General features: G+C 35.4%; 2 protein-coding genes across 3 annotated transcripts in view; one reads left to right on the forward strand and one right to left on the reverse strand.

Annotated features, from left to right (window-relative positions):
• IQCB1 (IQ motif containing B1) overlaps positions 1 to 4,024 on the reverse strand; it is a 45,053-nt gene extending 41,029 nt beyond the window's left edge. The window contains exons 1-2 of one of the 2 annotated variants that reach the window (XM_033092221.1): positions 3,905 to 4,024; positions 3,361 to 3,443 (exon numbers count right to left, since the gene is read on the reverse strand). The gene's annotated coding sequence lies outside the window, so the exon portion shown is untranslated. The remainder of the gene's footprint in view (positions 1 to 3,360; positions 3,444 to 3,904) is intronic. The other variant, XM_033092228.1, reaches the window with a different exon arrangement.
• A 141-nt stretch (positions 4,025 to 4,165) lies between these two features.
• EAF2 (ELL associated factor 2) overlaps positions 4,166 to 16,233 on the forward strand; it is a 39,686-nt gene continuing 27,618 nt past the window's right edge. Inside the window, exon 1 of the mRNA XM_033134441.1 lies at positions 4,166 to 4,338. Within this exon, the coding sequence (XP_032990332.1) occupies positions 4,242 to 4,338 (97 nt within the window). The 5' untranslated portion in view covers positions 4,166 to 4,241. The remainder of the gene's footprint in view (positions 4,339 to 16,233) is intronic.

The raw sequence follows: 16,233 nt of genomic DNA on the forward strand, positions 1-16,233 counted from the left end.
CAGGACTACAAGGTAGAGCCTGTAATCATCTCCATTTTACAGATGAGAAAAATCAAGCTTGAAGAATTTAAACTGGACATGGTTCCACCATGATGTGGTAGAGTCAGCATTCAAATCCAGATCAGTCTAACTCCAAAGTCTGTGGTTTTAATTACAATGTTCCTAATATTCCTTCCCATGTAAAACATAAAAACCACAAAACATATTCCAAAATTACCTACTTCTAACTCACTTTTTTAACTATTATTCTTCGTAACTTCCCATCCTTTATATTGAAAAGTTGGCCATAATAAAAGACATCCAAAAAGCATCCCTTATTAGGTAAAATACAAATCATTAAAAAAAAAAAATCTGGAAATATTTTAAAGAAATCCCAGCACATCCTGGCACACAGCAGAGATAAAACTTTCCAAAGGTGTAGCTACAGAGGTATTTTATTCTTTCCGATGGCTGCATTATGCAATGCTTCCTTTGTAAGAGTACGTCAAAACACAGTAGTCCCCCCTTCCTTATCCGCAGTTTCACCTTCCATGGTTTCAGTTACCCACAGTCAACCATGTTCCAAAAATATTAAATAGAAAATTCCAGAAATAAACAATTCATAATTTTTAAGTTGCAACACCATTCTGAGTAGCATAATGAATTCTTATACTGTCCCTCTCCCTCTTGCTCTGGATGTAATCATCCCTTTTGTCCAGAGTCTCCATGCTTCCTGCCCGTCAGTCACTTACTAGTAGCCTATTCAGTGATTAGATTGACCGGCATGGTACTGCAGTGCTTGTGTTCAAGTAACCTTTATTTTACTTAATAATGGCCCCAAAGCACAAGAGTGGTGATGTTGGCCAATTGAGATATGTCCAAGAGAAGCTGTAAAGTGCTTCCTTTAAGTGAAAAGATGAGTACAGTACAGTAAAATGTTTTGAGAGACCACATTCATATAACATTACAATACATTGTTATAATTGTTCTATTTTATTATTAGTTATTGTTAATCTCTTATTGTACTTAATTTATACATTAAACTTTATCATAGGTATGTATGTATAGGAAAAAATATAGTATACCTATTTAGGGTTCAGCACTATCTATGGTTGCAGGCATACATGGAGGGTCTTGGAATACATCCCCCATCGATAAGGGGAGACTACTGTATATGTAAACATCCTCTCTATTGTAAGTTATTCAGAGTGTATGCTATGATAAACAATGATGCAACGAACAGCAATGTAAAATGTCCTTATGCACACATGCTAGTACTCTGTAGGATCAATTTTCCTGAAAGGTGGATGGCTGGGTTGCAAGATACATATTTTTTAAATTTTGATATGATCCCAAATTTTTCTTCAAAATGGGTGTCCCGATTTATACTTCCACCGATAATGTACAAGGGTGCTCACTTACTATACCTTTACTAATACATCATTATCTTTTATATTTTTGCCAATTTGCTAGATGAAAAATGGTATTATCTTTTTAAATCTGTATTCATTTATTAGGAAGGTTAGGCACATTTCATATCCACTGCTATTTCTTCTTTTATGTATCTTCTGTTTGTATCCCTCAACTACTTTTCTATTGACTTGTCTTATTCTTTTGCAGAAGCTTTAAGAACACTTTATCTTTTATATTGACTGTAAGCCACTTTCTTCTTGTCTGCCATTTATTTTTCAAAGTTTGATTATGGTGCCTACACCATAGTTTTACAATTTTTATGTAGGCAAGTATAACAATCTTCCCCTCTATGGCTTCTGCCATTGGTGTCATGCTTAGAAAGGTCCTACTTACCTCAAGAGCTAAAATTTATTCTCCTAATTTTTCCTAGTGTTTTATGGTTCTGTTTTATTTATATCTTATTTAACTTATATCTTTATTTATGTCTTCAATACACTTGTAAGATATTTTTGTGAATGGTGTAAGATAGGAATCTAAAATTTTTAAGTTAGATGAGGTTATAGATTAGTGAAAAAAGAACAAATGCACATAGCTGTCATAAATTCCTGAGGTAATTAATGATGAATAGATATAACAGAAGCAATCTGAAGTGCCACCTGGGTATATTTTTGGATTCTATTTAGTTCATTAATCTATTTGCTTATTCCTAGGCTAGTACACATTTTAATACATGTTTGAAAAAGTTCACACTAAAAGGTAAGCTTCATGAAGGCGAAACTCAGACTACCCTTGATGGCTGCCTTCTTCTCTCTGGTTCACTGCTATATCCCCATAGGCTAGACTAGTGCCTGCATACGGTAGGTAGGTACTTAATAAATATATGTTGAAAAAAATGAATAAATGTACAAACTTTGGGTATTCCTAAACTCAATTTCTTGACCTTCTGCTCTTCTTCTTGTTATAAAATGTAAACCACAGATTTCTGGTAGGAAGCCTTGTTTAGGTAAAATAGGCTTAAAACATTGTCCTTGCCTTCTGGGTACCACAATAAAACATCACTGAAACATTATTATCATCACCAAACATGTGTGGAGCACTATGGTAGATGCAATGGTCACAAAGATTTTATATAGGACACACTCCCTGTTAATGGTCTGGTTGGGAAGGAAAAGTATACACACACACAAATATGTATATGTAAAATAAAATACTTAATTATACAAAATATGTTAGGCCAAATAGATGACACAGAAGTTAAGACTACAGACCATAGAGTCAGAGGATTGGGCTTCCTTGAACCAGTTTTCTCATCTGTAAAGTAAACAAAAAAGCAATTCCTACTTCCTAGATAATAGAATAATTCAAGATTTAGAATAAAAGGCAGGCACCAAGGATGGTCCTAAAATGTTGCATGACAGTAGAGTTAAAACTCAAGAATAATAACCATTTGGAGAGCTTTTATTATATGCCATGAATTGTTTTAAATGCTTTTATGTATTAACTCATTTAATTCAACGACTCTAAGGTGTAAGTACTATTATTATTTCCCTTCCAATTACAACTGATGAGCATACTTAACTTTGGTTTGCACAATGTCATACTATAAAATATGAAGCGGGAGTTCAAACCCAAAGATTCTTGCTCCAGAATCTGAGCGCTTAACTGCCCCATGAAACACCCTTAGTACGCCTTAAAAGGGTCGAATTTGAACAAGCAGGTTACGGGAGACACATTCATCTACCTGCCTGGAATAAATTGGTAAGTTTGGCTAAAGTAGAAGTTCAGTAAGGGAGAAGAGTTTGATTACATAATTATGCTGAAAAACAACCACCCGTTATGGTAACCATTTGTAAACTTCCTTTAGAGTGACTGTCCTCTGATACAACACTTCTCTCATCTTTACCATTAAACTCATGAATTTTTGACAGGAAAAAAATACAATTATTTTTCAATTACTAATACTATTACCCTGTTTTCCAGAGCACGAGCTCCGGCCTTGATACTTTGGGAATCTGGTCTTCTGGCCGTGTAGTTACTGCTTCCACGGATCACTGTGAAAGAAAGAAATAAGACAACACAATGCAATCTAGTTGCAACTGATCCTAAACATGTGAAGTTCGTAACTTCTAATCTTTTTTGCCCCACCCTCCACGTGCCCTGACCTTGTCGGTCCTAATAGTACCTGGAACTTCCCCTAGAACAGGTCTGAAAACGATTGCCTAGGTAACGGCGTCACCTTCCAGGCAGGTCCAAAGACCCAGGCTCTGAGGCCGCGGGGCTCCTGTACTCCGGATTCTAGGCCCAGCTTTGGCGCTACCAGGCCTTGGACCCAGAATCCGCTCCTCCCCCGGCCTCAGTTTCCACACTAGATCTCCACAGAAAGCGTGAAGTAGGCCGATTCTCCCGGTAAGAGCTCCTACATTCCAGGTCACTTGGCCCAGAGGTGCGGGATCCCGGCCTCTTGGTACCTCGAGGCCGTCTCAGTCCCCAGCCACCACCTCAGGTCCGTTACCTCATTCTCGCACAGCGTTCCTCCACCAAGGAACCCTTCTCCCACCACGCACCTCAGTTGCGCGGCGTTCTCCCCGCGGCCAGCGTCGCAACGCGGGAAGGGGCGTGGAGGCGGGACCACGAGCTCGGAGCCAAGGGGCGGGGCGTCCTTCTCCAGCCAGCCAATCAGCACGCGAGAGGCGCCCGGTGGGGGAGCGCGCGTTGGGCGGCGGGGCGGAGTCTGTCGTAGCTCCGCCCGCTGCTGCTAATGCAGCTGGTTTAGGCTGAGGTGGCAGAAGGTAGGGAGCGCTAGTTGACGGAGGAAGAGTCGGAGGCGAAATCGGAGCCGAAGGATAACCATGAATGGACCCTGGCATATCGACAGTCGCGAGCGGGTTCTCAAGTTAGGCGCCAGTTTTGAGAAGCAACCGCGCTGCGCCTTCCACACTGTGCGCTGTGAGTGTGGACATCCCGGTGGAAAAGGGGGAGCTCTGGGTGTGGGTGTGTGGAGGCACAAAAGTCTCCGAGTTGTATTCCCATCGACCCACCTTATTCTGCGGGAGAATAGGGTCCCCAGCGCGATCCACTACCGGACCTGGAGTCCTAGGGGGTCGATGGAAAAAGCCGGAGTTGAGCAGGTGTGGGTAAAACCCTGACAGAGAGATATAAGTGAAACCAGCAGGAAGAAAGGGAAACTTTGTGGAGATCTCCAAGGGTGACTGAAGACAGTAGTAACTGATGGATGATGCAGAGGTGGAAAGGAAAATAGTAAGGTGCCAAATGGAAGGGAGCAAAGGACGGAGCCGTTATGCAGGGGAAAGGAAATGCCTTGAGGCTGATGGGGAAATAGTGTCTCCTTCACTTTTTCTGTGTCTGGCTAATGAGGGTTCTTACTTAGCGCGTTCCTAGGGAGAGATTCTAAACTATTTCAATAATCTGTATCTCTTTTGGACCCCTGATTTCACTCAGTAAATTAGCAAATATTGATTATCAAAGTATTGGAGGGTGTGTTATTGATTTCCTTATTGGAAAGATATTTACCTCCCTATGATTTCTCCCTTTGATTTCCTTTTGGTCGTCCTCTGGAATGAGTTTTGATAAATTATGCACTTTTATGTTGTTGAGGTAGAAAAGGGAGGTCTTTTGCTTTAATGGTTGGATGGTATACACTACAGGAAGGAAAAGTATAGCATATTATGATTTGGTATGTAAAACATTCATTCTTTGCATGATAGCCCTCATAAAATTATAGAGTGGAAAGGAAACTTTGAGATCATTGAATCATAACCTATTTTTTCTATGGCAAAATTAGTAAAGTAAGTATTTTTTCACTTTCTTTCACCAGTTCTGCCCTTCCTTAGTGTCTCATCATTCCACTTTTCTTACAGTTATTCTGTCCTCAGACCGTATACAGGTCTTTATTGTTTTATCCTGAAGTATTCCATGCGTCAACTGAAACTTACAACCCCCAAAAGTTTACTTAAGTTCTAGACAATCTAATTATAGTAACTCACAGTAAAGGTATGAAGAACCAATAGATTTCTAACATTCCAAGGATGTCCCAGAGGTTCCAAAAAAATTTATACAAGTGGACAAGTTGTTCAACGTTGCTCAAGCAGAACTTCGCCATAATCAGAAGTGACTGGATGGTGATGGTAACCACTTTGAGCACCTCTTGTAATTGCAGAAGTCACACGTGACTTGTATTCATCTTTTGTTATCAGTATAAAGTATTACAATTTTAATAGTTTTCCTTTCTTAAAATGTGTATACATTTTTTGGCACCCTCTGTATTTACATTTTATAAAGGGATTTATTAAGCAAAATTAATATCCAATTGATAGAATAAATGGAGGAGATATTTGCAAGCAGAAGATCTTAAACAGTGACCCTTGATTATTCTTTTTCTCTCTACTCTGTTGTCCAAAGCTCCCCATAGTGAGATACCTAGTGCTGGCTATGCAGTTTCTTTCCTTCTTCAGTCCCATTTTATAAAAGTGTATTATAGTTCTTAGCTGGTTTCTCCCTGCCTTTCTCTCAAATATTATCTCCTCTCCTCTTTCTTTTTTTTTTTTTAATCAGGTATGCAGTAGTCTTAATTTTTCAAATTACAAGGTTTAAGATTATAAAAATTTGCTCAAAATATGTTTTTATGTAACTTGGGTATATACTCTCTTTAAGGCCATGAACCCCAAATTAAGTGAATAAAAGGAGCCTTTGAAAAGCACTTTGCAGGTGCTTTAGAGCTTTTCATTTATAAAAGTTCTCAAAATGCAGGAATTGTGTCTTCAGAATCAGATGATCCATCTACAAGAATGAAAATAAACAAAAATAAAACAATAACAACCACAATAAACCCAGATCTTTGAATATACTCTTAGTCCTGTGGAAGACATTAGAACAGTTTTCAGCCCTTAGTTTTATTCTTGTTGAAGCAGGCAAACTCTTTTTAGATTTATTTAAACAAAACCAGCCATTATTCTTGATAATAGGTTCATTTCTCATATCCTCACTCTTAAGGATGCAGTGAGGGAAAGAAACTATAGAATGGGAGATCTGACTTTGATACAGAGCAGGTGCATAAACGTCAGTGTAATCTGGGAGAAAGGAACATTCTGTCTTTATGTACAGGGGTAATTATACCAGTCCAATATGCTGAGGCTTTGGAAAAACTTGTGAGTTCTGGCCTCTACTATACATGTAATGTAACTTTGGGAACATTCTCTAAGCCCTCAGCCTCGGGTTTTTTAATATGTAAAATGATAATATTAATATCTAAATTTCAGGGTCTTTTAAGGATTAAATAAAGTAGCATAAACAACCTAGCACATTATTTGGTGCATGGCAGAAAATAAATAGTAGGAACCATTATTCTTGAAGGTTTATTCATGTGTCTATTAGGAATGCCAATTAATGTAATTTACTAAGACTTTCAAAAGCATTTATCAGGCCTTAGCAATAAAACCTATCAAAAAAATAATCTGCATGTGGTAAGGAAGACATGGGATGTTCTGTAAATGATAAGCTAAATGCTTTGCAGCAGATGTTTCACTGGGTAGAAGAGTTTGAGTAACAGGACTCACCGAATAAATTTTGGATTTGGGCTAGTACTAGTTTTACAATTTATATCCAGATAAGGGAATAAACATTGAAATTTCTAAATTTTGTAAATGATACCACTTTTTGCTGTCACAAAATGATGAGTTCATGGGCATTAACTATACGGAGATGGTCTGAGGCATCAAGTGCAGCCACTCCCCCCAAAAAACGGTTGTTAAGCTTTGGTGTTAGAAAATATTAGCAAGTACACTAATGGAAAATAGGATTAAAATTATACTTATAGTTGATGTTCTCTAATCAATGCAGTATATTGGAAAGGGTATGGGTTTTGGAGTTAATTGAATTAGTTCAAATCCAAGACAGTAAATTTATTATAGTAATTGTGGATTATTTTATGCAGATATTGACATTATGTGATATTACAGCCAAAAATAGTCAGAAAGGTGATCAACATTAACAGAAAAATGTTAAGTACAAAGTAGGAAATGTTTTTCTACTCTTTATGTAATATAAGTAATTGTATTGTAAACCTGAAGAGAATAACATAGATGAAGGAAATCCAGAGAGAATAAATGGTAAAATTGATGGTGAGGTTTCCAAATCAAAGAGTACTGAAAAAAAACCCAAAAACAATTAGTTTTACTAATTTGGAATTTACTAATTCCAAACTACTAGTATGGAGTCATAGCAGCTTAGAAGAGAATGCATTAGACATTTGGAATCATACAGAAACTATGAACTTGAGATTATTCAACAAATTCTATAATTCTAGAACTATATTTAACCCCCGAAACTCAAAAGTTGTATACGTTAAGACAACTTGTTGTTTGAAGGTAAATAAAAGACAGCACTATTTAATATAACAAGTAATAAAAAGTGAAACATATTAATCCTAACAGTAAAATAATTAGAAATGTAAAAAAGTTCAGAATAGTTTTGGTAGACTTATTGATTATAAATTCATGCTTATCAGGAAGTAAAGCTACAGGTATTTTGAGTGCATTTCTGTCTCTTAATTATCTCACATACTATAGGCATCTATGGATAGGCTTCAGGAGCTTGTGAATCCTTAAAATTATGCAGTATTTAATATATATGTTCATATTTGCATTTTTCTGGGCAGAGGATCTGTAGCTGGTCTATAATTTTTTATCAGATTCCCATAGGGACTTATGACCATCTCTCATCTCCTAACACACCCTCTCCCCCAACCCACACACACATACACAAAAGTTAAGGACTGTGGATGTAAGACAAAGAGGCTATATAATATGAGTCGATAAATTATGTGATTTGAGTTCCTGACTTGATCTTTTATTGGCTTCATTACAGAGAAGTTCCTGCATTGGTTAAATATGGGTGAGAATATTCTAGTCAAAGAATTGTTGTGAAGATCAAAAGTGATGATTTATTATAAAGAAAAATAATCAATTTTTAAACACTGAAACAGAGGTTATAGATTAACAGCCTATTGGCTGAATTTGACTTTAGAGAGGCTTTGTTTGACCCACACTGTTAACTATTTACAACTAACATGAGTTAATTGTAAATACTTAAAAATCAAGATCTTTTATACACAAACCTGGATTACCAGCTTCTCTTTAAAAAATCAGAACATAACGTGGCAGCTGTTGGCTAGAGCTGAGTTGTAGTTGTCCTCTTGAGATTGGGCTTATTTATTTTTAGGGTTACTATGGTTTCCTGCAGGTCTGCTTCACTGCCTTGGGTTGCCTGCCTGGCTTCAAAGCATTATTTAGCTATAGTTAAATGACAGTCCTACTTCCCAATATTGTCCTTTGTGTAACTGTCAGAAAAACATGGGAGATCAGAGGGCCATGGTTTTATTCTACGATATCATTTCTAATGTTTTACAAAATTATAGAGAACTATTTATTGTCAAATATTAAATAATTGGTGCCCTCTATGAGAACAGCAGTGTATTAGTGAAAAATACAAAAGGAATATGGCAATCTCTACCCTAAAGAAATGATAGTCTTGAAGTAGAGATGAATCTTGGCTTCAGGAAACAATTAGAAAACAAACCTTTTACACGTAATTCAACTTAAATAAGTTTGTCCTTAAAATAAATTTGGAGGTGATTCAGAGAAGGGTTAATAATATGAACCAGAGTCAATTACAAAGATCTCTTATGTACTCGTTATATTAAAGGCATTGCTCTAGGAGCCACAATTCTGGAGAAATTAAAGTATGAGGCATTGTACTTTAAAAAAATTGCAGTCCAATAGGACATGCCCACCAAGAATTAAATAATTTCAGTTAATATATGTCAGGTTTTGATGAGTCATATGGTAAATGCTACAGAAGTGGATAAGAAATTGAGATTTTGGAGAGTAGGGAAAGGGCTGCACACAGAGATGGCTTCAGGGAAGAGGGGACTTTGAAATAGGATTCAAATTCTGAGAGAGCAAAAGCCGGGAGAAAATCAGAAGAGCAAGGTTTAGGTACTTTAATAGGTTAGCCTTTTGTTGATTGAAAACTAGTTTGTCCTCCCCAAGAATGGAAGGATATGGCTCTGAAAGATATTATGAAAGAAGACATAGTGATTAGATGTGGGTGATGAAGAAGACTGAGGAATGCTTATATTGATGAGCAGAATCCCGAAGGGTAGGTAAAATAAAAAAGTTGAGGACATTTTAACATCAGTCTATTACTGTGAGCACCTACATAGAGCATGATAACGTATTTATGTTAAAATATTTAAAAATAAAGTTACTTCATTTCTGTTGTATACATCCTTATAAAATGACTTTGGTTCTCACTTTAGGGTCACAAAAGATATTTACTAGCTCAAACTGAAGTTATATTCTCTCCCCATTGATGTTGATGTCAGTGAGACTGGTATCAGAAGTTGTTGGCCAACCTCATCTTTTTATTCTAGCTGGATTTTTGTGGTTCCTTATTCTAGCTTTAGCAGATATTAATTGCATTATCTTGGGCGAGGGATTTAATTTCTTACACTCTCACTTCCTTTATCTGTTCTTAGGGATGTTCATTACAGGATTGTTGTGAAGCTTTGGTATAAAAGTGATTAGGAAAAAAATTTTAAATAAACTAATTAGCATAAAAGTTATAGCTGTTATTATTGTTTTGTTTTATATCTTAGTTCGTTCTCTTGGATTTTTCTTTTTTCTCTTCTGCTTTCTACTTTATCTCTGTCATACGCAAGACTCAGTTCCAATTTCTTCCCTTTAATATTATTGCTTTTTCATCAGTTGACATTCACATTCATTTCCCTAAGTCCAAAACCTCTTTCAACCTTCTAAAACTTAACACCTTAATTATCTTTTATCTTTCTCATTACCTTGCTACTGCTGACAAACTCCCCAGTTTATTTTCAGTCTAATTTTGTCCTCAGTTTTACTACCTAAAGATACATTATAAATCCAACTCTTTCACATTTCTCATATTGCTTATGTTTCTTTTTATCTGCTTCTTAAAATCCATGAATAAGCATCAAGATTTGAAAAGATGGTTATTGCATGTATTCACTTTTGTATTAGAGCAGCATGGAGAATAAACCATATTATAAAGAATACTGTGTGCATCGGTTATATTTATATGTGTTTAAGGAACAGAGGAATAGATTTCATTTATTTGTATAGAATTGTTATGAGAATTAAATATGAAATGTTAAGCAAGGTGTTTAGCACATAGTAAGCACATACTAAATGTTCCATAAATGGTAGCTATTATAATTGTCATTGGGAAACAGGGCCAGCCTTTGTTTATTGACAGAGTGATGAGCACTGGAAGATTTTCCTTTCCCAAGATCTGCCTATTATATATAGTTCTTAATAATATTTATTACTTCGGATTTAGAATTTTTGCCTTTGAGGCTTCCCTGTTAATATTAAGATACATCTCTTGGGACTGGGGGTAATTGGGAGGGGCATCTCAGGGGCTGATAATGTTCTATTTCTTAATCTGGTTGCTGATTACACATGTGTCCCTTTGCAAAAATTTATCAGGCTTATGATTTATGTCCTATTTTGCATGTATGCTATATTTTAATAGTCAACCCAGAAAAAATAAATATAACCCAAGGAATTCTATATCAGAAGTATTCTCAGTCATTGATATATATTGATGTGAATCTTTTAACTGATTCTTTTATTAGTTTCAAGTGTACAAAATGACATAGTGATTAGACATTTACACACCTCATAAAGTGATAACCCCAATAAGTCTGTAACCCCTCTGACACCATACATAGTTATTACAATATTATCGACTATATTCCATATGCAGTACTATATATCCCCATGACTATTTTAAACTACCAATTTGTACTTCTTAATCCCTTTGTCTCTCTCACCTAGCCCCTCAGCCCCCTTCCATATAGTAGCCATCAGTTTGCTCTGTATCTGTGATTCTGTTTCTCTTTTGTTTGTTCATTTATTTTGTTCTTTAGATTCCACAAAAAAAGTGAGATCATATGGTATTTGCCTTTCTCAGTCTGACTTATTTCACTTAGCATACCCTCTTGGTCCATCCATGTTGTCACAAATGGTAAGATTTCATTTTTTTTTTTTTTACGCTGTGATCTTTTTTTCATACGCTGTGATTTATTTTTAAGTTTATTGGGGTGACAATTGTTAGTAAAGTTACATAGATTTCAGGTGTACAGTTTTGTAATACATCATCTATATATCACATTGTGTGTTCACCACCCAGAGTCAGTCCTCCTTCCATCACCTTATATTTGATCCCTTTTACCCTCATCTACCAACCCTCTGCCTCCTTACCCTCTGGTAACCACATAGATACAATAGTTTAGTCATTCTTTTTTAATATTCAATTTTATATATGTATCACAATTTCTTTATCCACTCGTCTATTGATGGGCATTTCAGTTGTTTCCATATCTTGGCTATTGTAAATAGCTCTGGAATGAACAGAGAGGTACATACATCTTTTCGAATTAGTGTTTTGGATTTGTTTGGATGATAACCCAGAAGTGGAACTGCTGGGTCATAAGGTAGTTCTATTTTTAATTTTTTTATTTATTAAATTTATTGGGGTGATATTGGTTAGTACAATTATATAGGTTTCAAGTGCACATTTCTATAATACATCATCTGTATATTGCATTGTGTGTTCACCACTCAGAGTCAGTTCTCTTTCTATCACCATATATTTGACAACCTTCAAACTGTTTTCCACAGTGGCTGCACCAATATTCATTCCCACAAACAGTACTCAAAGGTTCCCTTTCTCCACATCCTTGCCAACACTTGTTGTTTGTTGATTTATTGATGATAGCCATTCTGACAGGTGTGAGGTGATATCTCACTGTGGTTTTAATTTTCATTTATTGGATGATTAGTGATGTTGAGCACCTTTTCATATGTCTATTGGTATGTCCTCTTTGGACAAATGTCTATTCAGGTCCTCTGTCCATTTGTTAATTGGATTCTTTGTGGGTTTTTTTTTGGATTCTTTGGTTTTTTGTTCAGTTATATGAGTTTTTTAAATAAAATTTGGATATTAATCCCTTTTCAGATGATCCATTGGTAAATATCTTCTCCCATTTAATAACCTGTCTTTTCATTTTGTTGATTGTTTCCTTTGTTGTACAAACACTTTTTAGTTTCATGTAGTCCCGTTAGTTTATTTTTTCTTTTGTTTTCCTTGCCAGAGGAGATATATCAGTAAAAATATTACTGAAGGTAATGTCTGAGAATTTACTGCCTATGTTTCCTTCTAGGATTTTTATGATTTCAGGTCTTACATTTAAGTCTTTAATCCATTTTGAGTTTATTCTTGTATATGGAGCAAGAAGATGGTCCAGTTTCATTTTTTTGCATATATCTGTTCAGGTTTCCCAACGCCATTTCTTAAATAGACTGTCCTTACCCCAATGTATACTCTTGCTTTTTTTGTCATAGATTGAATAACTGTATAGGCATGGATTTATTCCTGGGCTCCCTATTCTATTCCATTGATTTATGTGCCTGTTTTTTGTGCGAGTACCATGCTGTTTTGGTTACTATAGCCTTGTAATATAATTTGACATCAGGTAGTGTGATACCTCCAGCTTTGTTCTTCTTTCTCGAGATTGTCATGGCTATTTGGAGTCTTTTATGGTTCCATTTAAATTTTAGGATTATTTGTTCTAGTTCTGTGAAAAATACTGTTGGTATTTTGATAGGGATTGCATTGAATCACTGTACTACTTTGGGTATTGTAGACATGTTAACTATATTCCTCCTATCCATGAGCATGGTACATGTTTCCATTTATTTGTATCTTTTTAAATTTCTCTCTTCAACGTCTTATAATTTTCTGAATACAGGACTTTTACTTCTTGGTTAAATTTATCCCTAGGTATTTTCTTGATGCAATTGTAAATGGGATTGTTTTGTTAATTTTTTGATAGTTCATTATTGGTATATAAAAATGCAACCTATTTCTGAATATTAATTTTGTATCCGGGTACTTACTGAATTCATTTATCAGTTCTAATAGTTTTCTGGTGGAATCTTTGGAGTTCTCTATATATAGGATCATGTCATATGCAAATAATTACAGTTTTACTTTTTCCTTTCCAATTTGGATGCTTTGTGTTTCTTTTTCTTGTTGATTGCTGTCACTAGGACTTCCAGGACTATGTTGAATAAAAGGGGTGAAAGTGGACATCCATGTCTTGTTCCTGATCTTAAAGAGAATGCTTTTAACTTTTCCCCGTAGAGTATGATGTTAGCTATTGGTTTTTCATATATGGCCTTTATTATGTTGAGATATGTTTCCTCTATTCCTACATTGCTGAGATTATTTATCATAAATGGATGCTTGATTTTGTCAAATGCTTTTTCTGCATCTATTGATATGATTATATGATTTTCATTTTGTTTATGTGGTGTATCATGTTAACTGATTTGCGGATATTCAACCAAACTTGCATACTGGGAATAAATCCCACTTGATCATGGTGTATGATCTTTTTAATGTATTGCTGAATTCAGTTTGCTAATATTTTGTTGAGGATTTTTACCTCTATGCTCATCAGTGATGTCAGCCTATAGTTTTCTTCTTTTGTAATGCCTTTGTCTGGTTTTGGAACCAGGGTAATGATGGCCTCATAGAATAGCATGGAAGCTACTCTCCTCTTGAATTTTTTAGAATAGTTTGAGAAGAATGGGTGTTAATTCTTTTTTGAATGTTTGGTAAAATTCACCTGCAAAGCTGTATCATCCAGGATTTTTGTTTATTGGGAGCATGTTGATTATTGATTTCATTTCTTTAGTAGTAATCGGCCAGTTCAGATTTTCTGTTTCTTTTTTATTTGGTCTTGAAAGATTGTATGTTTCTAGGAACTTACCCATTTCTTCCAGATTGTCCACTTTGTTGCTATATAATGGCTCATAGTATTTTCTTCAAATTTGTATTTCTGAAGTGTCCATTGTCACCTCTCCTCTTTCAGTTCTGATTTTATTGAGTTGGGTCCTCTCTCTTTTTTTCTTGATAAGTCTGGTTAAAGGTTTCTCAACTTTGTTTATCTTTTCAAGAAACTAACTCTTGGTTTTATTGATTTATTTTATTTATTTTATTTTATTTTATTTATTTTAAGCCTCTCATTTATTTCCACTCTGACCTTTCTTATTTCCTTCTTTCTACTCACTTTAGACTTTGTTTGCTGTTCTTTTTCCAGTTCCCTTAGGTTTAAAGTGGGACTGTTGGAGATTTATTTCTTATTTCTTGAGGGAAGCCTGCATTGCTATGCATTTCTCCCTGAGGACTGCTGTGTCCCATAGATTTGGGATCACTGTTTTCATTTTTGTCTCAAGGTATCATTTGATTTCTTTCTTGATATCATTGTTAACCCATTCATTGTTTAGTAGCATGTTATTTAGTCTCCATGTGTTTGTGTGTTTTTCAGTTTTTTTCTTGTAATTGATATCTCATTTCATACCACTGTGGTCAGAGAAGATGCTTAATATGATTTCAGTCTTCTTAAAATTATTGAGACTTTTTGTGCCCTAACATGTAGTTTATCTTGGGAAATGTTCCATGTGCACCTGAAAAGTGAATATTCTGCTGCTTTGGGGTGAAATGCTCTAAAAATATCAATTAAATCCATCTGGTCTAGTGTGGCCTTTAAGGCTGCTGTTTCCGTGTTGATTTTCTGTCTGGAGGATCTGTCCATTGGTGTCAGTGGGGTGTTAAAATCCCCTACTATGATTGTGTTACTGTCGATCTCTGCCTTTCTGTTAGTCAATATTTTTTTGTATATTTAAGTGCTCCTATGTGGGTGCATAGATGTTTACTAGGGTTCTGTCCTCTTATTGGATTGATCCCTTTGTCATTATGTAATGTCCTTCTTTCTTCTTATTATAGTCTTCCTTTTAAAGTCTATTTTGTCCAATATAAGTATTGCTACGCCAACTTTTTTTTGTTTGTATTTGTGTGAAATGTCTTTTTCTATTCCTTTACTTTCAGTTACGTGTATATTGCTATCTGAGGTGGGTGTCTTGTAGACAGCATGTGCGTGGGTCTTGTTTTCTTATCCATTCAGCTACCCTATGTCTTTTTTTTTAATCAAAATTTATTGGGGGGTGACAATTGTTAGTAAAGTTACATGGATTTCAGGTGTATAATTCTGTAATACATCATCTATATATCACATTGTGTGTTCACCACCAAGAGTCAGTTCTCTTTCCATCACCATTAAGAAACCATTGACAAAATAAAGAAGCAACCAACCAAATGGGAGGAGACGCCTCTGGTAAGGGGCTAATATCCAAAATACATAAGGAATTCACACAACTCACCAACAAAAAAACAAACAATTCAATTAAAAAATAGGCAGAGGACCTAAATAGATATTTCTCCAAAGAGGACTTACAAATGTCCAATAGACGTATGAAAAAATGTTCAACATCACTAATCATCAGAAAATGCAAATCAAAACCACGATAAGATATCACCGCACACCAGTTACAATGGCTATCATCAAAAAGGCAAATAACAACAAGTGCTGGAGAGACTATGGAGAAAAAGAAACCCTCATACACTGTTGGAGGTAATATAGATTGGTGTACCCTATGTTTTTTGATTGGAGCATTTAATCCATTTACATTTAAGTGATTATTAATAGGTACATAGTTATTGCCATTTTATTATTAATGTTTTTGTTCTTTTGTTTGTTTGCCCCACTTTTATACTTAATGTAGTCCTTTTCACATTCTTGTAATACTGGCTTTGTGTTAATGAATTTCTTTAGCTTTTTCATATCTGGGAAGCTCTTTATCTCTCCTTCAATTTAAATGA

Source organism: Rhinolophus ferrumequinum, chromosome 2, assembly GCF_004115265.2.
Source record: "Rhinolophus ferrumequinum isolate MPI-CBG mRhiFer1 chromosome 2, mRhiFer1_v1.p, whole genome shotgun sequence".
Taxonomy (NCBI): Eukaryota; Metazoa; Chordata; class Mammalia; order Chiroptera; family Rhinolophidae; genus Rhinolophus; species Rhinolophus ferrumequinum.